We start from the raw sequence: 26,822 nt of genomic DNA on the forward strand, positions 1-26,822 counted from the left end.
CTAAATAGCCTCTACACATCAACACTGAATTTAACAATAATGAACAAAACAAAACACAGGAAATATTAAAGTCAGCACAATTGTTCTAGCAGGAGGCACACAGTAGCCTAAACCAGTGGTTCCCAAAGTGGGGTCCGGGGACCCCCAGGGGTCTTTGAGGGAGTTCCAGGGGGTCCCCAGCTAAATTATAGTTTGGAACCAAATGGACCCTTATGGGTCTGTAACTCTGAGAGTGTACAAATGGAACCAAATGGACCCTCAGAGTTAAATTAACATTGATTTTACAATATGAATTGGGGGCCCAGAGATAGAAATGCCATTAAATGGGGGTCCGTAGACTAATGCATGTCAAACTGGTACTTGAAATTAAATGGGTTGAGAATCACTGCATAAAAATCCTCTCTTATGGGGGTTGCTGGCATATATTTTCTAATGGGGGTCCGCGGGCTCCTAGTATAGAGTCCTGTAGCCATTCCAGCCATGTGGGTTCGGGGAGTGAGGCCAAGTAGTAGCCTGACCAGTTTGTTTTGGGAAGTCTGGAACCTTGTTTTAAGGGCCTTTGAGGTGCTGTGGTACCGTCCAGGAGGTGCATGCATAGTCGAGGAAACCTTGTACGAGGGCTCCTGTTAGGGTCTTCAAGGTGTTTTTGTTGACCAGTGAGGAGATCCTGTATAGGAATCTTGTTCTTTTGGTTGACTTTTTTGATTACGTTGGTGGCCATTTTATCACCGGAAAGATTTGACTCCATGATGGAACCTAGGTAGGTAATTTCATCTTTTCGTGTTCTTCATGTTCAGTTCATTTTCAGTTCTTCATGACCCAAACATGAAATCCATTTGACATTTGACAAACATCTCCTGAGATCGATTCGGTATGGGACCTTATATTATTTATCATCTTATTTATCCGTGTTTTTACAAGATGTCATGTCAGTAGTATTTCTAATACCTGCCCAATAGCCCACATCTTGGCTGCTGATGTGGGGATAGGTTAGCCTGCTATTTTAGTAGACTATTATAGTTGATTGTTTAATAATGTTGAGTTTTAAAGTAAAAAAAATCAATATAATTAAATATTGTGCCCATTTAAAGAACCACTCGGATTCACAATCAGAACTCTTTATGTTGTTATGCTCATTTGGAAAACAAAATTCTACTTCAAAAGTTGTGGATAGCATTAACAATAAGTTGAAGGGAAACTTCAACGTATTGCTTCAACGTATTGCTTCAACTTATTGCTTCAACCTATTGCTTCAACCTATTGCTTAAACTTATTGCTTCAACTTATTGCTTCAACCTATTGCTTCAACCTATTGCTTCAACTTATTGCTTCAACCTATTGCTTCAACTTATTGCTTCAACCTATTGCCGGCCTTGCCGCACACGCCTGCGCCGCAAGGCCGTGGCAGGCGTAAAGAGTGTCCCTTATTTCAAGATCTCAAAGGTGGCAACCCTATATATATCACGTTCTATTATTCTCTAGTAACTCTGGATTATGTCATAGTTTACATGATTTTTTAAAATCACGGTAATGCACATTTATATTTATGCACATGGATGTTATCTGGGCCTATCTACCCAGCTAATCCTAACGAGGTAAACGCCTACATTATGTAGGAGTTTTACTTTTATGTAGGCTACACACCTAATTAGGTGTAGGCCTAGTTGAGCCTGCCCTGTCATCTAGAGGTTATCAAATCCGATGCGTGCGTGGTTTAAGTCTTCAAAAATATTGATCATACAGACATACAATACCGGTATGTTTGCTGCACTGCCTCCAGACACCGCCAGATGGCGCCATTATAGTTTTCCAGAACCAACTCCATCTGCCCATTGAATCAACACAGATAAAATGTATCATCATCTACTCTACACTAACATTATCGAGTAGCCTAGTCAGTTGTCTCAAAATTAAAACAAATATTGAAAACATGTAATGGTTTAATAAATAAATTAAAATTAAAAAGCAACTACACTTTAGAAACGGAAAAAAAAAACGAACCCGCAACTTTACAGAAAAATATGTTTAAAGAAGTCGCTTATAAATAATAAGTTGACATGGCAACAACACTGAACACTGGTGGTTGTTGGCAGGAAAAAAAATCTGTGACCTTTTCATGACAAGAGGGTGTCGTCACCGTTACACAGAGAATGCCACCCCTAGCACACACAAACACACACACACACACACACAATCACTACCATCATTCTTAAAGGTGGATCCCATTTCACGCGGGGCCCCCTGTGTTTGTTGTCGTTCCTTGTGGCCTACAAACTGAAATGCTGTCTTCTCATCTCACTTTACCTTATTGCCATTCCTTTCTCCCTAAAGTTCACATGTGTTATGAAATGTTAGTGATCCATTTTGTCTGAGAAGGAACATCTCGGCTGTTGTGCGACAGGTGAGGTCAGGCCCTTGTCTGTGTGGCGTACGGCAGCATGGCTTAAGGGCAGCAAGCTGGTCAGAGCCAAGGTCAACATCAAGAGTGTTAGCCCAAGACCTGAGCTAGTTCTCAACATTTCAACTACAATTAACACGTTTAAGTTAATGATTAATTGTCACACAAATAACTGTGATTAACGATTTAATCATGTTTTTGGCATTGAACATTGGAATAATGAATAAAGAAATAATTTCTGTTTGCCTTTTAGGCTTCGTAATCAAACATTGCACATAGTTGCACAAAAATAAATACTAAAAACTAAATATGCAAGGAAATTATTAAATAATATACAGACCTATGAGATAGAAATAATTAAGGGAGGGAGGGGAGCCAGTAGTCTTCCCTTGAGAAAATCCTCTACAATCCCCTTGATTTGACAAATGGAGTTTCACTGGTGTTTAATGTGGGATGAGTCTCTAATCGCTTCATCGGTGACGGCCCATCTCCTGCTCACACAAATACAGACAATAAAACACTCCATACAGTCGTATGGATCTGTGTAAACAGCATTTATCAGTATTCACTGTGGCAATATGGCATGTTGTCAAAATTGGCACCCCCATGTACCAGGAGCCTATGAAGTGCTGTTTTACAGATATACTACTCGAGAGCAATCTGCCCTTAAACACAGGTATAGGAGGATGATAAATGTATGTGGTTATATGCTCTAATGATTTGCACTCAAGAGGCAAAGCTTGAAAGCCCTGTTTCAGGTAAGTAATCATTGGTGGTTCTTCCAGTTTAGGCAAATAAGAAAAACCTAAGAAAAAAAGGATAACCACTCCTGAGCTATTAGAATAACCATTGGGTTGAAATAACCAACACAGGGTTCCACACTATTATGAAACCGTAGGCAACTATAGGTATACATCTTAACATTTCAGGTTTTTGTTGTGCGTGCCAAAAGCTTGCAAAGACAGAAATGTGACCTGTTGCGTTGAAATCAGAAATTGAGAATATTATTGTGACAAAGACAACATCGTCTTTCGTCTTTAAACATTTTAGTCAAATCAAGTTATTTAAAAATGATCTTTGGTGCCTTCTGATTTTATTCAGAGGGAAACAGAAATATAAATAGGAACCCTTGTTTGTGATATTTGTTGGCTTTCCCTAAAGCCAGCAGGCAATTTAGAACAAAAAGTAGGCCCTATGCATGATATAAATTCAGATAGTGTCAAAATATGAATGATTTATTTTGCACAATCTCTCCTTTGTAGCTATGGCCATGTGTTTGTATATGTATTTGTATGTCTGTTTTGAAGGTTTGGTCCCAAACAACAAAAACCCCTGGCTGGATTTCTGTTGAATTTGTGTGCACCTTCATGTTCCCGACATGTTGTCGATTCTATTTCTATATTCTTAAATGTTTTTCAAAATAGTAAAACAATTCAAAAAAGTTTAGGCATAAGGGGTAAGGCAAGATAAGGCCCGGTCCCCGCCTTTTCCTAACTAGTTTGTGTGCAAGATCTCAAAATGCAATGGATAGATTGTCATGACAATTGCTGAATGCATTCATGCTCCCGGCCCATAAGATGAATCTCGTCATATGTGTCTGGGCAAATCTCTATTTTCGTCCTACACAAACATTAAATTTAAGCCTTAATTTTCAGGCCTGTTGAGAACTCTAGACTAGTTTTCGCCCACTGCTGGGTGTCGGGCAGCTGATGATTGGTCCACTGGTAGGATTTCCATTACTGTGGTGTCCACTTGATTGCCACCGTTGTCTCCAGCTTGAGACCCAGCTTGTGACCCAGCAGGACCTCAACGGTTTTCTGGAAGCATGTCAACCATGTTGCTCGTCCCCAGAGTCTGCTATTTTGACCTTCAGTACAAGTCTGTATTTAAAGTCTGGAAAGATTTTGCTGCATTTGGCACAGCAGTAACTTCCAGATCTACAATTTTCTTGAGTCTGCACTCTGCACGGGGACACGCCTTGTATATGCAGTGGTCTTGTTGAATGTCAACAATCTTTGCCACTACTACACTACTAGTAATCCACCCATTATCTCTGTCCCTGGCTGGGGCGCATTCTTAATTTCGCCCATGGTTTTCCAGTCCTTGGCCTTGGAGACGATATTGTGTGACCAGGTTTGTGTCAGGGTTTCGACATTCAAGGTTTTGCCGTAGTTGTCATACCATACCATTGTGATGTCAGAACAGGTCAGCTCCATATATGGAGATCTAAGGGTTTAATGAGGTCAGATTAACATATGGAATTAATTCTGTATTGGCCATAATGTATATGGAGCGTGTCACGACTTGTGACTGACGGACTGACTGACTGATGCATGGGAGATGCATGTTTTCATATTAACTCCTCACAAAAAGTTCGGAAACTTAAATTTGGTTGATTATTTCTCCACTTTATTAATAACAATTGGTATTGTATTTTATATTGTTTTTATCGTTGATTAGTCACCTTTACAACGAGGTACAGTTTGTAAAGACCAGGCATTTATGGAATGAGCAACGTGTGCATGGGTAGCGCCTCCAAAATAATTGCCAAAACGGCAAATGGTATTCACCCTTGTTATTTGAGTTGCTTAAATGGTAAATGGTGCATTTATATAGGTGGATGATTGCACTCTCCCACTCTCCCACTAATAAGGAAAAAACCACACATTGGCCATTTTTGTGGTTGTGGTTGAAAATGTATTCACCAGAGAATATCTGGATCTAGAGTAGACCATATATAAATGAGATTAGTTGCATACCAATAGGGTGGGTGGGTGGGTGTCAGGTAAGCGTATAATGCATTTCAAAATTGCAAAGTAAAGAGACTCCAACTAGAAATGTGAAAAGTATTTCTGCTCTCATATACAGTTAATGCACTTTTAAACTATAGATGTTGTAAGACGCTTTGCATGCAATTGTGGAGGTTTCATTAAACAATAAATGCATTAACTCATCCTCTACATTTTGTTTTATGTCAAAAATCTATTCAAGGGAAGCACTGCAGTCAATCATCAATGTTAACATAAGAAATTATGGAAAATCATGGACACCCCTCAAAAGATTTGTCACAAATCTGCAGGCTGCAGGATGTAAATAGTAAGTGTTAAATTGATAGTGCCTATACTATCTTCAAGCTTTTTTTATTTGTCTTCTATGTTTTTGGACACTTATGTACCCTAATACATGGTCTGTTGTTTGTATTCAGGGATGGCTTCCTAATCCTGTTATATATTTTGCCCTTGAGTCAAGTAAAGCCTTTATGTTCTTTGTAATGTGTAAAACCAAAGGTCCATTGACTCATTGTCTCTAGTTTGGATAATTCTAAGTGTTGTTTTTCCTTTATTCACAAACATCAGAATAAAGGGCTGTGTGACGTGTGTGCCTTCTTTTAACTCATGGTGAAACCATTTTGCATGCAGGGCGTATAATGATTTTAGTGAGACGCTGTGAGTTTGTGTTATTGTAAATACTGACATTTTTGGATGAATGGGTTTTGGGTACTGGTCAATTTGTGTGTCCACTGGATCTTCTCAGAAACATAATGTTTTTGACCCATAGAGCCGTGCCAGCGAATGAATAAATGTGGATCAGAGAGGATAAATATTTAGATCTCTGTGGCTGATGGACGAGACAAACTCCAGCTTGAACAGTTCCTTTTGGCTCGCCTTCCCCCATTTCCCACCCCAGGACACGGGGTAACAGTTTAAAAAGGCATTTCTCAAACATGTGTCCATTGCAACATATATTAGCCTAATACTGCTTCCAAGTTATATCACTTTTAAGCCAACACCCGCAAGAGGCCGATTCTACAAATGCCTTCTAAATCACTAGTTCTCAAACCTATTTTGCCAAGGACCCCCAAAATCATTTAGGGGTCTGAGCACCCATGAAAATGTTTTGACCCCCAGAAGATTTGTGTTAAAACAATTCCAAAAACAATTCAAATGCACAAAAATAGCAGCACGCTGTGAGTTTGTATACCTGCTACTTTTGCATCCTGTAGTTTAGTGCAGGTAATTTGGAAAATGACAGCTTGCCTTTATATTAAGCTATACCTTTATACAGCTGTGTCTTTCTTTTTCAACAATTCCAGGACTGCTGTTGCTTTTGTTGCCCCTTTAAGGTAGTGCATTAAAAGGGGTGACCAGGTTTGAGGCCTAATGTTTGTCCAGAAGCCTGATTTGAGTGTTTGTTGGGGAAGGCACATGCTGGAGGCACATGAGGTGTACAGCCAGAAGATCCTCAAACAAATGTGAATCATCATGCTTTGATGATTCATTTTGAATATATGGGGATATATTTTAATTAGTGACATATTCCATTTACAGAGTTCGGCAGGTGTGATGTTTTGTGAGGGCATGAGGGGGAGCTGGATGCTGCTGCAGTCAGTAAAGGGTAGGGGAGAGGGTTTTGGCAATATGGACAATGTTGGTCAACTAATCTGTATTTCCAGAGGGTCCTTCCCTGGGTTAACCACATCCACATGTGACTGTGGGTATTCAGTGGGAACCTATTGACTGGGTATAGCTAGGTTTTGGTAGTTTGTTGTATTTTAGTCATTTTTGCTATAATTTGTATTGAGGGGTAAGTTGGGTAACCATGTATTATGTGATCTATTGTATAGGAGGACATTCAACCTACTTAGCCAGCCCCTTTCGGGACCCTTGGTTACCTTTTCTGAAATTGGGATGTTGGTAACGACGTCCCAAATTCAGAAAAGGTATAACTAAGGGGCTACTACTTAACCTAACCTATACAACCACTTTTAGGATCATGATTTCCCAGCTATAAAACCCCAGTTCCATCCTGTATTTTAACTTGAATAATTTACATGTTGAATAAACTTGACACTTTTGTTACATCAGCTTCTGGTTCTGTTCATTCTGAACCTGTACCAACTTGGGGAACCTTACCTTGTTCAGTTACATCGTCCAGACTCCAATACAGTATGGTTAATGTTCGTACGATCCCTATTTGAATTTCATAATATAGCCCTGCTACACTATAGCAAAACAATACAAGCAGTACAATCAGTAGACGCTAATTCCTTGTGTATGTTATAGGTACCCAAATTGATCACATTGATCACCACAGCCATCCCCTTGCAGCATTCACCATTGGTTGTGTTATCTGTAGTAATATTGAATACGTACTGTATACGATTTTGTTAGAATAGCAGATATTTCCCCTTTATAACTCAACTGATGTCAGTCAATGTTAGAATGATTTATTATCTAACCAGCTTTAAGTCATTGCAGATCTAATGGAAACATCAAGTGGGCTATCTTTTCACTTTAGTTTGATTAATTCGGGTATTTTAAGCTTTTATGATCTATAGGCCTGGAAGTTGTCAAATCTAGGCTGCATCAAAGGCAAAAGTGTGGTGTGGAATTTGGGGTCCTCTTGACGAATAAGTGAGACCCAAACACAATCTAGCAATGCTGTACCTCAACATCAGTAGTTCTCAACACTGATGCATGTACCCTCACCTAACATCAGTATAGTTCTCAACACTGATTCATGTACCCCTCACCTAACATCAGTAGTTCTCAACACTGATTCATGTACCCCTCACCTAACATCAGTAGTTCTCAACACTGATTCATGTACCCCTCACCTAACATCAGTAGTTCTCAACACTGATTCATGTACCCCTCACCTAACATCAGTAGTTCTCAACACTGATTCATGTACCCCTCACCTAACATCAGTAGTTCTCAACACTGATTCATGTACCCTCACCTAACATCAGTAGTTCTCAACACTGATTCATGTACCCCTCACCTAACATCAGTGGTTCTCAACACTGATTCATGTACCCCTCACCTAACATCAGTGCAGGTTCTCAACACTGATTCATGTACCCCTCACCTAACATCAGTAGTTCTCAACACTGATTCATGTACCCCTCACCTAACATCAGTGGTTCTCAACACTGATTCATGTACCCCTCACCTAACATCAGTGCAGGTTCTCAACACTGATTCATGTACCCCTCACCTAACATCAGTAGTTCTCAACACTGATTCATGTACCCCTCACCTAACATCAGTATAGTTCTCAACACTGATTCATGTACCCCTCACCTAACATCAGTGGTTCTCAACACTGATTCATGTACCCCTCACCTAACATCAGTGGTTCTCAACACTGATTCATGTACCCCTCACCTAACATCAGTATAGTTCTCAACACTGATTCATGTACCCCTCACCTAACATCAGTGGTTCTCAACACTGATTCATGTACCCCTCACCTAACATCAGTATAGTTCTCAACACTGATTCATGTACCCCTCACCTAACATCAGTGGTTCTCAACACTGATTCATGTACCCCTCACCTAACATCAGTATAGTTCTCAACACTGATTCATGTACCCCTCACCTAACATCAGTGGTTCTCAACACTGATTCATGTACCCTCACCTAACATCAGTATAGTTCTCAACACTGATTCATGTACCCCTCACCTAACATCAGTAGTTCTCAACACTGATTCATGTACCCCTCACCTAACATCAGTAGTTCTCAACACTGATTCATGTACCCCTCACCTAACATCAGTATAGTTCTCAACACTGATTCATGTACCCCTCACCTAACATCAGTATAGTTCTCAACACTGATTCATGTACCCCTCACCTAACATCAGTAGTTCTCAACACTGATTCATGTACCCCTCACCTAACATCAGTAGTTCTCAACACTGATTCATGTACCCCTCACCTAACATCAGTATAGTTCTCAACACTGATTCATGTACCCCTCACCTAACATCAGTATAGTTCTCAACACTGATTCATGTACCCCTCACCTAACATCAGTAGTTCTCAACACTGATTCATGTACCCCTCACCTAACATCAGTATAGTTCTCAACACTGATTCATGTACCCCTCACCTAACATCAGTGGTTCTCAACACTGATTCATGTACCCCTCACCTAACATCAGTATAGTTCTCAACACTGATTCATGTACCCCTCACCTAACATCAGTGGTTCTCAACACTGATTCATGTACCCCTCACCTAACATCAGTATAGTTCTCAACACTGATTCATGTACCCTCACCTAACATCAGTATAGTTCTCAACACTGATTCATGTACCCCTCACCTAACATCAGTGGTTCTCAACACTGATTCATGTACCCCTCACCTAACATCAGTATAGTTCTCAACACTGATTCATGTACCCCTCACCTAACATCAGTATAGTTCTCAACACTGATTCATGTACCCCTCACCTAACATCAGTATAGTTCTCAACACTGATTCATGTACCCCTCACCTAACATCAGTAGTTCTCAACACTGATTCATGTACCCTCACCTAACATCAGTATAGTTCTCAACACTGATTCATGTACCCCTCACCTAACATCAGTGGTTCTCAACACTGATTCATGTACCCCTCACCTAACATCAGTGCAGGTTCTCAACACTGATGCATGTACCCCTCACCTAACATCAGTGGTTCTCAACACTGATGCATGTACCCCTCACCTAACATCAGTGCAGGTTCTCAACACTGATGCATGTACCCCTCACCTAACATCAGTGGTTCTCAACACTGATGCATGTACCCCTCACCTAACATCAGTGGTTCTAGCACAGTACTGCACCGGCTCACATAACATCAGTTGCTGAGGGACAGCTGAGGACCCCCCCCCCCCCCCCACACACACACACACACACACACACACACACACACACACACACACACACACACACACACACACACACACACACACACACTATTGTATTCTTGTATGTCAAATTTGTACAAGTTAAACATTTTGGACTACTTCCAAACAGACGAGGCCTCATGCCCCCCTGTGATCTTATGTTTGATCATACTACATGCCTCACACATTGTCTCTCATGCTTACTTTTTATATTCCATCATACAACCAGTTAACGAAACTATAGCCGATCTACAACCACAATGCATTTCAATGTGTGAGCTTGTATGGATCTGCTATTCTCACTGTCCCTCCCATCATATCTGGCACCAGAAGTTACTATAGTCTACAGATGAGTGTGTGTGACAGGAAAGATGAGACATGCATTTGGAAACATGAATTTAATTCAAGCCCACAGTATGAGCTCTTATAGCATTTACCACCATTCGTCCAGGTCTTGCATGCACCAGGCATCAGAATTTTCTTTAAACCACTTTACCATCGTCATAATCGCCTGTTTCGAGTCTGTGTGCGTTGTCTGGGCACGTCTGGGACACCTGAGACTTTCATTGATATGGTCGCTAATGGCTGGAGTGCTTATTACTGAGTCATAAGAGTCTCATAGGGGGGTTGTGCATGGACAGCATACACATCGCTCTTACAGTAAGTTACTACATGTTACTGTCATTAACTGTCAAGTGTGTGTGCGTGTGTGTGTGTGTGTGTGTGTGTGTGTGTGTGTGTGTGTGTGTGTGTGTGTGTGTGTGTGTGTGTGTGTGTGTGTGTGTGTGTGTGTGTGTGTGTGTGTGCGCGCGTGCCTGCCTGCCTGCCTGCCTGCCTGCCTGCCTGCCTGCCTGCCTGCCTGCCTGTCTGTCTGTCTGTCTGTCTGTCTGTCTGTCTGTCTGTACCTGCCCCAAATCTTGTGGTCTGATTATGACAGGGGCAATTTCAGAACAGGATTACAATGATTCATTTTTAGTGCTTGTTTATAACATAAAAACGTTTTTCTTTTTCCACTTGAAAACGTGTGGAAAGTTTCAAATGGGCTCTTGTTGGACAGAAGAGGATGTGATGGGGGTTATGGCCCAGATGCAGGAAGTTACATTTTAATAATTCACTCTAGAAATTGACCTATGGGTAAATGTGTACAGACGTGTTCAATTACGATGCAGTAACATTTTGGGTCATAGTGATTGAGACTGTTTGAGTAACATTGTTTTCTGTGCACCCAATTTATTTTATGTAATAAAATGTCTATTGTCAAAAGTGTAGAAGCTGATCATATTTGTGTTGTTGATTGCTTGTAAGAGTAACTAATATGAATAGAGCTTCATCGTATAAAAACAGTTAATGTATTAATGGTATGCTGTCATCAGCTAGGGATAGCAGCTTGTCTCCATTTTGAGAAATTGGCCTTTTATTTACAATTCCATTCCAGGACAGTCTGTGCGTGACATTATGAAATAGGCCAAACATACATTTCGGGGAGCATGCACGTATACCGGGTAATGCCTTGGGAATTTGCCTATATGATGAATTATCTAATTAGGCCTGCCTAATTAGGATATTGTTGAATGAAGTATTCAAACAAACAAACAAACTATATATATATATATATATATATATATATATATATATATATATATATATATATATATATATATATAGTTTGTTTGTTTGAATACTTCATTCAACAATATCCTAATTAGGCAGGCCTAATTCAATCCTAATTCAATCCTAATTAAATCAATCAATCAATCAATCAAATTCAATCAATTAAACTATAGTCTGCACATCATCCCAGCGGTAAAAAGAAAATGTAAATACATTAAGTATACCTACATGTGTTTAAGGCCACACCGACCGTGACGCAATGTATGGCACAACCGTGAAGTATAGCCTAAAATGAAATTGCCTACAATTTGATGCACAGCTAGAGTTGACACAATTTTTGCCCTTTCACTTAAAATCTTATTTTTGGACATTCATTTTCTGAAGATAAGTAGAGAGCCTATAGGAGGCTATATTGGACAATAGAAATATAATTCTGAAAGATTGCAATAGACCGAGTAATAGCCTAAGTCCTATAATGAAAATTGTGATGAGTCTATAAATACCATAATAATAATACAAATAATAATAATAATGTGCACAACATGTTCATTACTGTTTAAGTTATTGGAGGCTCTATTGTAGTCATAGTCAAATGATATGGTTGCGGTCGGTGACGAGGCGACGCCGCGCTGTCGCCAACTTTATTTACATCCATCAAGTGTGTGTCCTAATAGCGGTGACAGCAGGTATGCACTACGGCAGCACTATACGGCTATAGACACACTCCACGAAGCTTATCAGCGGGTGCCAAAAAGCCCTCCTTTTGTTTACCTCTCAATTAATCCCCCATTAGTAGCAAGACAGCATTTAGGCGTTCTGTGACTGCCTTAAATCTTGTTTAGTCCCAAACAGGAGATTAGGAGGGGAATGGGGCCGATAGAGCCCTTAAACAGGTTAATAGAGTCACCCTGGTCCTCCTAATAAACAGTCTCTAATGCTCTAACAGATCTCAATCTCTGCATCGACTGCACTGAGAGGAGAGCTGCGCCTGATAGTCTACCCTTTACCATGATAAGGATTAGTAGAGAGACAGGGAGAGAGAGAGGTAAAGAGAGAGAGAGAGAGAGAGAGAGAGAGAGAGAGAGAGAGAGAGAGAGAGGTTGAGACCTTAGATTGCTTAAATCAATTTTGAGAATGCTGCCGCTAAGTATTGTGAAACTACATTTGATTTGATAAACGTAACTCTTATCCTCGTATTGTTTCATGCATGTGTATGTGTCCCATATTTGATTAAAATCTATTGAAATGTATAGGACAAACTTTTGGTGCCGCAGAAGTCTTATCTTACCATATAAGACCAATTACACTTACACACGTATTTGACCTTATAGGCTAAATGTACGGAGAATCTCGATGCTTGTTTCAATTTCCCATCGTGCACAAAGGTGCTCACATTCAGCTTCATGCAGCCTTTGTTGCGACGAGAAGAACCAACTATAGTCTATACTCTATAGCCTATAAAGGCTATACAAGACTTTCCGTTCTGTTCTGTCCCCATAAATCCAAACCTCTACAGCTCCATTCAGTCGACAACTGACAACCTCTCATTGTTTTAGGACAACAAATAATTATATCCACTTATGTTCTCTCTCCCTATATCTCTATATCTATCTCCCCTCATACCCCCCAGCGCCCCTATTGACAGTGAAAGACAAGTGACCAAATAATTGGTCTATTTGTGCAAAACACTAAATAAAGAGTGTATAGCCTAAAACTGGTTTAAAATCCCCTGCAGATGCTAGATTGTGAGGTACATGTGCGTGTTTGTTTCATGTTTTTTCTTTTCTTTCATTGATTTGACATTCTCAAACATAATTTTGTGCATGGTTGTCAATTTGTAGGCTACATTTTAAGCTAAATATGTCACTTTCTTAAACGGATGGACTATGTTAAATTTTCAATTCTTGAATTGTTATAAACAAATTGGGGGGGGAAAGGAAAGAGAAAAACGACGCCAATTTTCCCACCGCGTGTCCCCTCAAATTCTATTGCCCATTTTCTCCCATTGGAGTAAATGGTAAAACTTGTAGCAATAATACCCCCTCTTTCATACAATGCCCCCCCGTTGCCATAACCTCCAGCCTGACTGCCCTGAAAACTCGCGGCTGGGGACCCCCTCCTCTCCACCCCAAATCAGAGAACCATTCTCTGCAGACAAAAACCTCAGAGGCGAACAAAAGTGAGCACATTTTTCCTATTGCCCGGCGCTCATAGAACGCTGCCAGTGCAAGGCTGTGCCTCAAATTGGAATATTAGGACGTCAATCTCACAGCCCTTGTCGCCCTTTGTCTTTGCTGAGTGCAGTGGGCCTGCCTACCACACACCTTTTGTCCGCGAATCCAATAAGACCTATTATTTCCACCCTCCAACCTTGCTCCAGCTCCCTCTTCGGGGTATTTTAGATGCTTAATCGCGTCCTTAAAGCCCCTCGAATGGAGAATAACTTCCTTTTTCACAGCGCCTGACACCCGGACAATTAATTCAAGTGTGCACCTCCCCGTGCGACACCTCTCTCTGCTCCACAATGCAGCTCTCTCTCTCTCTCTCTCTCTCTGCCTCTCTCTGCCTCTCTCCACCGTATTGGAAGAAAAAAAATACATGTTTTTGTGCAGAAATTGCTAGGCCTATAGCCTACTTAAAACCCAAAAATGACGGAAAAAATGTCCTGCAATACTGTAATAGTTATAAATTCCATGAATGCATGGCTATATATAATGATATACCATCTTCCATTTGGCCTCAATGTACATCAATTCAAATGTAGCCTGGCTATACCCTGTCCCCTGCCTTTCTTTCCCCCAACAAATGTTTTAACGGAGAAAGGGGCGATATTTGTCCATGTCCAATGAAACAGTGCACTTTGTCTGAATCTCATTTCTTACATTTATTAGGTGTGAAATAGACTAACAATTCGCTGTTTTGGACAAAAAAAACACTTACAGCAACTTAAGCAAGTAGGCTAACTCTCTCCATGATACATGCATGTTAAAAGAAACATGGGGGAAAAAACGTCTTGGAACTGACATTTATGGAACCATATACGCAATGTATCGCATAAAACACGCTTGTGCAGATTCGACACTTAATGGCCATATATCAGTGCCAAAAACTGATGGTGCCAAAATACCAACAATTATTGGACCAAAACTGACAGGTAAACTATTATGTCATTGCAATTAAATGTCACAATGATGTGCTACATTTGTCGTGGACAAATTATAAAGTAGGCCTATAGGCTAAAATAATCAGGCCATATGCTACGGACAAGCTGTAGTGAAATATAGACTCATTTGAAATATTGTTGATCTGCCTTAATTGTTCTCAATTGGAATGGGATGCAACTCATAGCCTAGCCTACAATATAACAACACTGCCACTGGTCTCGGACTTTCGACAAAATAACATAGTTAACATAGTTCGACCAATACAAAAAAGGAACAAAAAAACAAAAATAATAAGAAGACATTCTCCTGGTAAATTCCGGTTGTGATCAAAAGGAAGCTACCAGGCCCGGATCCCTTGCAGTGAACCTTGACATGGAGTAAGGGTCGTCCCTTGGTGCGTCTGAGCCTGATGGGGAGACGCGCTAAGACCGCTCAAGTTCATGTTCATGAAGGCATTGCCGGTGGTCGCGGGCTGCAGTGCGGGGATGGTAGTGTAGGTGCAGCTATAGTTAGTGTTATACGCAGGGCTGTTGTACGTGTAGCCCGGGTATCCGTTATAACTGTAGGGGTTGGATCCGTACGGCGCGGCGGCCGCGCTGTAGCTCTGCGCGCCGCCCAGACACGGCTTGCCGTCTCGGACGAGGACCGGCACCGCGACACGCCTCGGCGGCGGCGGGTGGTGCTGCTGTCCCGCCAGCTCCAGCGTCTTGTCCTGCCGCTGGCGCTTGCACTTGTACCGGCGGTTCTGGAACCATATCTTCACCTGCGTGGACGTGAGTTTTAGGGTGGTCGCCAGGTGCTCCCTCTCCGGGGCAGACAGGTAGCGCTGCTGCTTGAAGCGTCGCTCCAGCTCGAACACTTGCGCCTGGGAGAAGAGCACCCGGGGTTTCCGCCGCGTCCTCTGCCTCTGCGCCGCCGGCCGCTCCAAGTCTCCCTGCCCGCTGTCTGCGTCCTCTGGCTCCTTGGAAGCCAGCCTGCAGCTTTCTGCTTGGCGGTTTGGGGGGAAAAGGAGATTATAAGAATGTATTAACTCCACTATACTAACTCCATATATATATATATATATATATATATATATATATACAAAAGTAAGTTAAATAAAATTAAATGAAATATACAAGCACTTAACCATAACAAGGCGGATTCAGTTAGATTATGCTAAATTGAGGTTGCACATATTTGTTTTTGTTATATTTTTGTAATTGGAGGGGGGAAATGACAAATGCAATTGTTTCGTGCAATGAATAGGCTAATATGTCCGTCTACAGTAGCCTACTATAGTGCTGTATGAGTTTGATGATGTTTATGTCGCCCACTCGCCTCCTTTTTCGGTGTAATTTATTTTACAAGCCTCTTTAAACTAATTGTCGGTTTACGTTCCACACATCATAACAGATTCTGCGTGAAGAAACGCTGCTGAACCACTAGAAATTGTTTGACATGCCAATACTTTAATAGATTCGTCTCTAAAGCCCTCGACATAATGACTTTAGACATCATTTGATGGATCTTTATTTATAAAAGGTGTAGGCCTATTGTCTCGTCTGCCTGCAGGAGAATTAAGATATAAGGCCTCGAGTCCCTGCATGCATGCAATTTATACATATAATTTATAATTGCAGCACCTTATTTGCTATACTGAATTGTTCCATATTTAGGCTATTTATATATTATACCGTATTAAATTAAGTGTGTGTGTGTGTGTGTGTGTGTGTGTGTGTGTGTGTGTGTGTGTGTGTGTGTGTGTGTGTGTGTGTGTGTGTGTGTGTGTGTGTGTGTGTGTGTGTGTGTGTGTGTGTGTTGGAGAAGTGTAATTGTATAAGCAGGCCTATTGCAAATTATTACTGCTTTTCTATATTCACAAAAAGATAAAATTTACAAAAGGAGTAGGCGAGTAGCCAACATGCTTAACCGGCAATAATCACTTTGTATTTTGGCGAGTGCTGACAGGCCGAATGATTAGCCATGCATGTGTTCTAACCCTAACTGTCTGAGGCCTAAACTAGATTTGATTTTCAAACAATTCCTCCCTATTGTTCGCCTTTGTCTGGTTGTGACCATGCATGGTCTTCTCCCCTTCTTCTTCGCAGCATGCGTAAAACAACCCTAAAGCTTTTCGCCGCGCAGGCTGTTCAACTCACTTGTTGTGTCCTGGTCCCCCACCTCTGCGGCTTCCAATTTGGGTTCAGCGAGGTGTCCGAGTCCCGGGTGGACGTACATGATGTCCGGGGACAAGCTCGCCTCCGCGTGGCCCTCCCGCACCGCCAGAGCACTGAGGTATAGGTTCTCCTCGCCGTCGGAGAAAGAGGGAGGACTGTCTCCTCCGGCCCCGGCGAGCATGCAGGAAGGCGGCGTTTGGAAATGCTGTACTTGTTGTTGCTGTTGTTGTTGGGGCGGCTCTTGGCGCAAGTGGGACGAGGAGTGCTCCGGGTGCCGAGACAGAGGCTGATGCTGAGATTGCTGTCGCTGCTGCTGCTGCTGCTGTTGTTCCAGCTTGAGAATATCTTTGACCGAGAACGGCGTGGAGGTGAGCGCGCTCGGGAGCATCATGCTTTCCAGGTCCTGCTGCTCGACGCCAGCATCAAGGAAGTGAAACCCGCCGACGAACATACATGCACCCACCCCGAAGTTTAAAACAAATACTTCTGGAATAGAAATGCCTTTAACAGGACTCCTTGTTTTATACCGATGGAATCCCTCATCGCTCTGTGTATAAAATGTACCAAAACATAATGGTCAGGGAGTTGTAATAGTCCGGAGTGTGTCCATGCAGGGCGGTCAGTCTCCTGTCTGACAGCTATAATGCTGTTTTTCATGTAAAGAAGAGGACGGGACGGGACGAAACAGGCCCTCCGTGCGCGTCCATAGTGACATCATGTCAGGGGGCGGGATGCATGGGGATCTGTATGAAAAGGAAAGTGCACTGAATGGGAAGAACCAATCAGTTAGTGGCTCACATGGGCTGAGTCTCTCTCTCTCTCTCTCTCTCTCTCTCTCTCTCTCTCTCTCTCTCTCTCAGAGAGATTTAACGTCATTGGAGAAACTTTATTTATTGACTTCACAGATTTCAAAACAGTAAGTGATCCATATAAAGCCAGGACAGAAGGAACGTTTTTGTTTTGTTTCCAATTACTGCAGAAAATAGGCAGACTGTGTGTTAGTTCATCAAGACTTGTGCCACTTTATGCCTACATGGTGGTTCTGAGAGTTCTGAGGAACGGCCCATTTAGCATAATAATACAGCTCGTTTGTTTGTTTGTTTGTTTGTTTGTTTATTGTTGCGCTTTTATATTTTTCGTTTACCATGTTGTGGAACTTGTGGATCCAGTCCAGTCTGCAAGTTTTTTGTTCACAAATTGGCTAACGCTCCACGACGTAACCGACGTGACGCCATGCACGCACGTCAAGGTCAATCTGTAGTGCACAATTGAAGGTGATTGTGTGCGAGGCTAATTTTACGCATGAGCCTATGCGTAAAATTAGCCTATTTGCACAGTGCATAACGCACATACAATATTGCAGGTTAAATTTAATAATTTTGAGGAAAAAAATAGTGTTAACACAAATCGTATAGGCCTAGCAAGGGTCCCTGGCAAAGTAATTCCACAAAACATTATAGCCAGTTCAGCAACCCCCCCCCCCCCCCCTCCCGCGCTCTTTATCAGGAGTGTTGTATTAATAACCACCAAGGGCCGATAAGCAGGTCCCCCGGGGCAATTAAAATTCCTCCAGGAAAACTGACTGACGTTTTTAGCCAGCCCAATCTCCTCCCTATCAGCGCCCCTTTCCGTTTCAGAGGGACCCCTGTCCCCTGGCCTGGGCCTCTGTCACCTGCCTGCCCTGTCTGTCCCCCTGTGTCTATACCTCACTCACACTTCACTCCCCAATAATGGCCCGTCCGTGCGCTGGTTTTTCCTCACCGGACACAAGGCAGATATAGGCTGCAGACGGTGGCGGAAAGCAGTATATATAGGCTTATAGGACTTATACAGACTTATACATTTTTATACATTTTACTTTATGGGCCCCTACTCCATTCTCAGAGGCATTATGCCTATTATTACACTTATAGTGGATTACAAAATTATACATATGCACTACGTACTTATGTAGCCTATTATGGCCATGCATTTGAAATAAATATAGCCGATGCAAGCTCACAATGCGTGGCATCAGGCATGTGTGGTGCATGTGCACAGAAAAACATCTAGGCGGACTGCAGCGTGCAATCAATGACCGATGCAACACTGTTATGCACTGTGCAGTATTATTGATAATTCATCAATGCATGGGAGCCTGCATGTCTATATGAGCCTGCGCAACAGAAAATGGTAACGGCCCAATAACAGGCGCATGTGCGCTCACACAGTTGTGTGCGCAAATTGCGCCATGCGCATTGGCGTGTGTCGAGAGAGAGAGAGAGAGAGGGAGAGAGAGAGAGAGAGAGAGAGAGAGAGAGAGAGAGGGAAACAAATATATGGCGAGTTACAAACTTGACGTGAGTGCTTTATTGCTGTTTAAAATGATACTGAACAATGTTTTGACTATAGGCACCACAAATGGCCCATAATAAAGAACATCTCAACTTAAGTGACAGATAGCCTGATCCAATAGCATGCACTGACAACATTAGGCCTATCTTTGGCTGTGACAAACCGAGGGAGCAGGTCGGAAATAGAAAGATATATGTTTGATTGTGTTGCCTGATGGGTCGGAGTAGACAGCACGGCGCTCCGTCTAATTCGTGCTTTATCATCACCACGACCACGTCCAGCTGATTCGAGACCGTCGTAAAAAATGTGCCAAACAAGTGCCAAACAAGGCCAGCGGGTCCATAGTGTTTAGACTGCAGGCAAACCGTTCTGTTGCGTCCATTTACTTTAAATAAGCATTAAATCCAACGACGCCAACTTAAGCAATGTTGGGGTTTTTTGTGTGTGTCAAATATGGGGTCAACATGCGCACGAGCAGCAATGGCGAGAAAACACTAACTCATAAATAATAAATAATAAATAAATAATATAACTAAAGTATAGAAGTATAGACCCATAGTGGGCACTATATAGGGATATATATAATGGTCTTAAGTCATGTAAAGGTTTAGGCTACTTTAAAACTTCAAATGTTTTTACATTTTTGAGAAAGGATCCTATTTGTTACCGGTCTATAGAAATTATATAGGCTACTTGCTCAATCGTCTATGATCTGAAAACAACTGATTTTCAAGTTAAAAACGCGACCCAGTTTTCAGAATGCAATATGATGAAGAGTAGGCCCTATACCCTATGCGAAATTAGACTTAATGGCCGACCAGGCCGATGTAATTTGTCCGTTTGTATAACTCGACGACAGGCCAATGTTATAATGCTATTTCTGGAAAGCATTAAGTGATTGATTGAAATGCATATATAAAACATAAATAAAGATGGACTAGATTAGACTGAAATATTATAGCCTAAATTTGACAATTTGAGCAAGCACTTTTTTCAATATGCCATTTTTTTCAATATTGCTGCACATGTGTTGATATCCTCCACTAATTATTTATTAATGCTGCTATAGGCTATATAATGTTCAAGTAAAAAAAATGGCACACGACTTCACAGATTTTACCTCGGAGGAAGTTCGTGAACAAGCATGACGTTATGCAAGCCCCAAATTGGGAAGATTATGCATTCAAGGAAGGATCATCTATTTTTGTTTAGGCGAGGCCTATTCATTTTTACGCGGTTTTAGGATGATTTATAACGCAATAGCCTGGAAAAAAGTAACCTAAACTATATTTCCGGACATGCGGTCCGGATATGCAAAATTATAAAAACTGATCGACATTTAAAATATCCTCTGCCAGTCTGCCCTCTGTCATCAAATGACAGAAGTTCGGCAAGTTCGCAGGAAGCAACTTTAATGAAGAATAGGGAGACTGTCAATCTTTCGGACTCTAAACTGGCTATATGGAAGACGGTTTATGACTATAGAATTTGTTGGATGTTGAAGAAGTATGTGTGTGTGTGGGGGGGGGGGGGGGGGGGGGCTGTTTGTGTGTGTGCGTGCGTGTGTGTGTGTGTTTAGGGAAGAGGGGGGTGTACTACAACAATGGGAAATGCTACACCTCTTGTCTCCTGTCATTTGTGTCCAAGTGTAGGCGCCAGCCAGGGTCTGATGGTTAGTTGTCGTTTTTTGAACCCCTGACTGAAAGAGAGAAGAGAAAAGAGTGCAAAAGAAGAGTGGAAGAGAGCGAGACGTCTTCCGGGTGCGCGTCGCTGAACGCACAACATCCATTTGAACGTGTGAAAGAAAGGCCCGCGCGGCGCGCCTGACCCCTAAGCCTGACCTTTGCACTTAAAGTTTTTTATGACAGTGTAAGCGATTCATCTCGTTTGTTTATGTTCATGGACGCACTGGATAATTAGGATATTTTTCATAAGGTAAGATCAGATGTCTCCACGAACAGCCATCATGTTGAAATGAGTGGTCCACTCATGCGTCGCTATAGGCCAGAGGAATACATTATATAGACTATATAGGCCTAGCCTATAACAGTGGGGGTGGTGTGTATATAACATTGGTATAGTTTGGTACTATTATAATTAGACTACTTCTATATAATTTTCTATTAAAACCTAATGCTTATGAAATTTGGTTAAATGTGGATTTTATAAATTGCTGAATCGTGTCGGTGCAGACAATTGTCGCCCGTCGCAGACAATTGTTGCCCGTCGTGGGAGTCTACAGTATAATCTTATAATGTCTCAGCAAATACAAGAGATTTAATTTATCCCTGTAATGTCACATTTGAAACCCCAAAAGGGATACAACCTACAAGCCTATATTCAATTAGGATTAGTCGGTTATTGATTTTTAGATAACACTAACAAATACTTGGATGTAATATGTGTGAGAGCTGTTAACCTATTCACAGAGATTAGCCTAATCTGAACACCATAAATAAGAAACGATATTGCCTTAAATAGCCTAATCGACAGACAACACCACAATACATTTAATACATTGCAAATCAATTCAGTTGGTGGTATAAGAGTGCGCGTGCACGCGTAGGCTATGTTTGAAGAGTAGCCTATAGATCTGCAAGTTTGTAGTTGTACATTTTTGGGAAGTGACGCCGTCGTATTGCACATTAAAGGGTCGTCTCAACACGGGTCCATTAAAACCTAGAGTGGGAAGTCGCTTTCACTGACCCGTATTAGGATAAAGCCCATCTCCTCCCCATGCACGCACGCACTGTGGCGCGCGCGCACACACACACACACACACACACACACACACACACACACACACACACACACACACACACACACACACACACACACACACACACACACACACACACACACACACATATGCTGCATACAATTATCGCGAATGCCGTTCAAATATCTATGGGGAACACAAATAAATAGCCAAAATTATAATAATGATATAAAAATAATATAGGCTAATAATCATAATTGGTTTCCGTTGCTATAAAGAATATATAGGCTAAATATACCTATATAAATTTAAGACGGTTTACGTTTACGTAAAAATGTCATTGGACGCAGTAAGACTGACATGGGTTCTGGGACAACATGGCTCATATATTTTTTTCACACACGCACACGCACACGCACACGCACACGCACACACACACACACACACACACACACACACACACACACACACACACACACACACACACACACACACACACACACACACACACAACCCCAAATACGTCGCATGACGCAACTGTCTCTGTTTATTCGCCCGCTCGGACTGTTGTATAAATTGTGGCGTTGAATGGTTTACCTAATGGGACTTCTGTTTCTCGTATTCTGTCACCGCGCACGCCAAAGCCCGGTGACTAACGACCGTCTTTTACCGGCAGAGGAATTCCTGATTTATGTGGGAAATGAACCGAGAGAGAATCTTTTTTTTTCTTTTTCTTTTTTACGATGCAAAATAAAGTAAATTATATCCACCCCAAAACTATTAAGTTAGCTGGGGCTATTTGTATATACGCGGTCGCGAGTAGAGGCGAGCCAAAATCTACCGCTTGATAAATGTTTTCTCTTCGTTTTCCTGTTGTCCCAATAAGAGTCGAATTCCCGATTAAATAAAGAAGAAATCAATTTAATGGCAACGCTGGCAGGCCCATGGCTGCCACAGTTCTAATACTTCCATTGTTATTATTGAAGCGGAAACAAGTCGTTACAACTGATTAATGAGTGTTTTGTTTCTAGATTAAGTAGGAATTTCCCACCTTGACGTCTTAATGTAGATAAAGATCAACAACAATATACCGTTTGATTCAATGCGAATCAAATGTATCCTGAATACTTGTGTATAGGCTATTATTTATAGGCCTATATAAAATAACTAAACGCCCTTAAAAGCGATGTTCGTATATATATTCTTATCATCAGTGGCTTATAATTTTCCACGGGGATTTTCGACAAGTGGAAAAACTTTTGATGAATAATCTCCACAGATAACACTCTTGGGCATTCTTGCCCCCCCCCCCCCCCCCTCCCCCTATCATATCTGAAATGAAATTTCTCATTCAGTGCGTGCGTGCGCGTGTGCGTCAGTGTGTTGTCAGAGGCTTGCTGTCTGTCTGTATATAAACGGGTGGGCATTAGTGCCTAAAGGGGAAGACAGACCTCTCCATCACGGAGGAGACAGCCGGATTCCCCCTCCTGCACCATTAGCAACACACTCGCTTTTTTCCCTTCTTCCTCCACACACAGCAGAGCGTCGGGCCTTTATCTGCTTTTTATCTCGTAAACAGTTCGTCCAGCAGAGCTCCAGGCGGCCAGGCGGCCATGGCTGCTCCTCAGCGGTGGGGTGGTCAAGGCTGGGCTGGCTGGGCTTGCTTTACAACCTGCAAGCATCTCAGCCATCAATCACCTCCTCCATGCAACAGCCATGCAGGCTGTTCTCTGGAGCAGGGCTTGGCAAACTCTCGTGCATGGCCAAGGACAGGAGAACCCCAAAATGCACATGTATTTGTGCCCCATCTGAAAATGTTTTGTTTTACAAAGTATCGATCTGATGTCCAACATAAATGGATGGCATAGAAATCCACACTGATAACAACGTCCTTGTCGTATTTACGGCCATGTCCATTGAAAAAAACATGGCCATTAAAATACGTCTTGTCTTGAGAAGAGATCCACCTTTTACTGTTATAGTATATGCTCCAGCTCCACTATAATTTGTAAAAGCTCGAAAGCTCGCCATTTCTAGGCTATAGCGCACCACCAGAAGCTCATTTGTCCAGAAGATGTTGAGAGAGTGCCCACTCACACGACCTCTGTCATCGGATGATGAATTCAGGCAGGACGCAGGAGGCGAGCTTTCCTATCTTAGTTTAGTTGCCTGTAAGTTTGTAACACATGCAGGGCAAATTGCCTATGGTTCAGATGGTTGAACTTAAAGCTGTATATTATACTTGCCATTAATATTGTCGTGGCAAAGGTATAGTATTAATTTATTGCCTGAATCCCGTGGTGGGAGTTCTGATCTGGTTTTGATACATTTCAAACTTTTGTTCAATTTTGACCCATGGAACTATTGTTTTGTGCTGCTGCTGGCCTACTGGACACAAAAAATCGTCCCCCACCAACTGACCGGAACTACTTAATATTCACCAAAACCAGACCAGAACTCCCACCACGGGACTCACTCAGGCAATCTATACCTTCGCACAACGAACTAACCTTTAAGATAGGATATGATTATATTATAGGCATAATCATGAACTGATTTCAGTTTATTTTATAGTCTCAGTTTTCTATAGCTATATATCTTTAAGTGCCACTATTTACGTTTATTATTTTTAATAATCAGTCACAGTGAAAGAAAGGATCAAATAGGATCGAATATAAAAATATATATTTGATTAAAAAAAAAACGCATAGTAAAATATATTATGCCTACACTGAACGAAATTATTATCATTCTTTAAGTGGAATGTTAATTAGGATTTATTTATTTATGTTTTGAAGAAGCTATAGGATCATAATCTGGATTGACCTTGTGCCTCTGTGCGCGGGGCGCGCCAAGTGGCCAATAAAGCGTGTGACGCGCGTTCACGTCGTTGCGGTCCCTCCTGACCTGTGGAGGATGCGGGTCGCAGTCTCAGTAGTAACCAATGCCATACGTGGCGTGATGCTGCCAGCCTGCCTTCAGCCTGCCTGGGCGAGTCCCCTTACCATGTTTAACTGGAGGAAGGGTCTGTTTCCCTGTTTCCTGGACCTAACAAAACACAGGCCTCCTCCGGAGAACCGCTATAGCTGAGGCGGGACGCGGCAGGCCACCCCGGGCCGGACGGACACGGCTAATAGATCACATCGACCACCGTGGGTAATGCGGAGGAATGAGAGGGCGGACCGGACAGAGGGAAGCTCTGGACAAGGCCCGGGTCAAGGGCTCCATGCACCGTGTTTGTCATCCCGACGCCCCAGCGTCCCGACGTTGACAGCAAGCAATTGTTTATTACTGCTTCCCAGGGAAGGTTCACGCTATTACTTTCACTTTCGATCTCAGAGGAGAGGGGCGTCGACGACGTGCATGGTATTAAGCCAATATATTTGTTCAAATTAATTAACAAAGAATAATAAGTGGCTGCGGTGGCCGAACGGATTGCGGAGCGGTCTTGATACCGGAAGGTCGCCAGTTCGAATCAGCGGTCCGACACGTTAAAATTACCACCGCTGAAGTGCCCTTGAACAAGGCATTGAACCACTACGATGAAATGTGTTCTATGAGCAGGGCCTGGCTGGAAACAAGTTCTTGAGCTTAGCCCAGATACCCTGGGTAAATATAGTAATCATTTCATTTCATTTCATTTCATAACTTAATAAGCGTCAATTGTTTCCACCTGTAAATACCAATTATAGTAATTTCTGTGTAAGGCCTACTATACTCACAACTCAAGTTCATAGTTCAAAGTCTAGTTTTCAATAGTCCTATTTTCATCAGTTGAATTCAAGTTGAGCCCCCAAATGTTTTCAGTAAATGTGAATTGAATTGTATAGATTACATGTTTATAAAACATCTGCTAGTCTTTTGGAATGAAGAGACCCCCCCATAGGCCCCACCCCTAACATTCTTTGCACCATATTATTATGGATCATCTGAAAGAAATAGGTATAGTTATCACTATAGTCATAATGAGACACATTAATTGTCTTAACCTGTAACACTGCAAATTCCAGGTCAGAGCCTTGAATGCAATGGACTTTTTATTACAACATGCTTTATATTGTTTAATTCAAAAACACCAAACGATTTGTTATGCGCTTCACTGGAATTTATACAGGGTGGGTGGTGGCTGGTGGGTCATCATATTTTTTGATGATGGAATGTTCAAAATGGATATCTAGAGAACATCTGTGTGCTGTATGCTGCCTGCATGCATACTGCTGAAGCCTCTATTTCCCTGCAGTCTCATCTTCTAGATCTAGACTGTAGCCTCGGTACCCATGCAGGCTTTCATTTCCGTCGGTGCAAAAGTCTCAAAGTATTCAACAGAGTGGGAGAAGACAGCCTAGAAAAAATTATACATTGCGGAATGAAGTCCTTCACCTGCGACTTTGCAGTTTAGGCCAAGGGTTCCCAATTCCAAAACCATTCAGGCCACGAACCCCCGAACTAATCATATTTGAATTGGGGTGCACCCTGACAAGATGCATAATACATTTTGTTTGACTCGGTTCCACAAGATGAATGTTGTGAAAATAGCCGAACAAGTATATGAGCTTGTATCGGGAACCACTGGTTTTAGACAAAAACCTCTCACTCAGTAATTGTGTTCAGTTCTTCTTTGCTCCTCAATCAAAATGAAATGTCCTCTTGTGTCAACAGAGTGGATGGACCTGTCTCACTTGATCTCTGCTGCCTCTCAGCAGCATTTCCACCTCCTCTCTCAGGTGCAGGTGTTTGTGTGTGTGTGTGTG

General features: G+C 42.0%; 2 protein-coding genes across 2 annotated transcripts in view; one reads left to right on the plus strand and one right to left on the minus strand.

The window, feature by feature from the left end:
* The window catches only part of LOC306921491 (CREB3 regulatory factor-like), a 116,864-nt gene that overhangs the window by 79,164 nt on the left and 10,878 nt on the right, over positions 1-26,822 (plus strand). The window lies entirely within an intron of this gene.
* Positions 15,197-17,469, minus strand: nkx2.3 (NK2 homeobox 3; the record flags this gene model as incomplete). Its single annotated transcript, XM_079499323.1, has 2 exons — positions 15,197-15,843; positions 17,001-17,469. The coding sequence occupies 2 exons, from the start codon at positions 17,467-17,469 to the stop codon at positions 15,197-15,199; spliced, it is 1,116 nt and encodes a 371-aa protein (XP_079355449.1).

The sequence above is a fragment of the Electrona antarctica genome (genome assembly GCF_951216825.1).
Source record: "Electrona antarctica genome assembly, chromosome: 4".
NCBI lineage: Eukaryota > Metazoa > Chordata > Actinopteri > Myctophiformes > Myctophidae > Electrona > Electrona antarctica.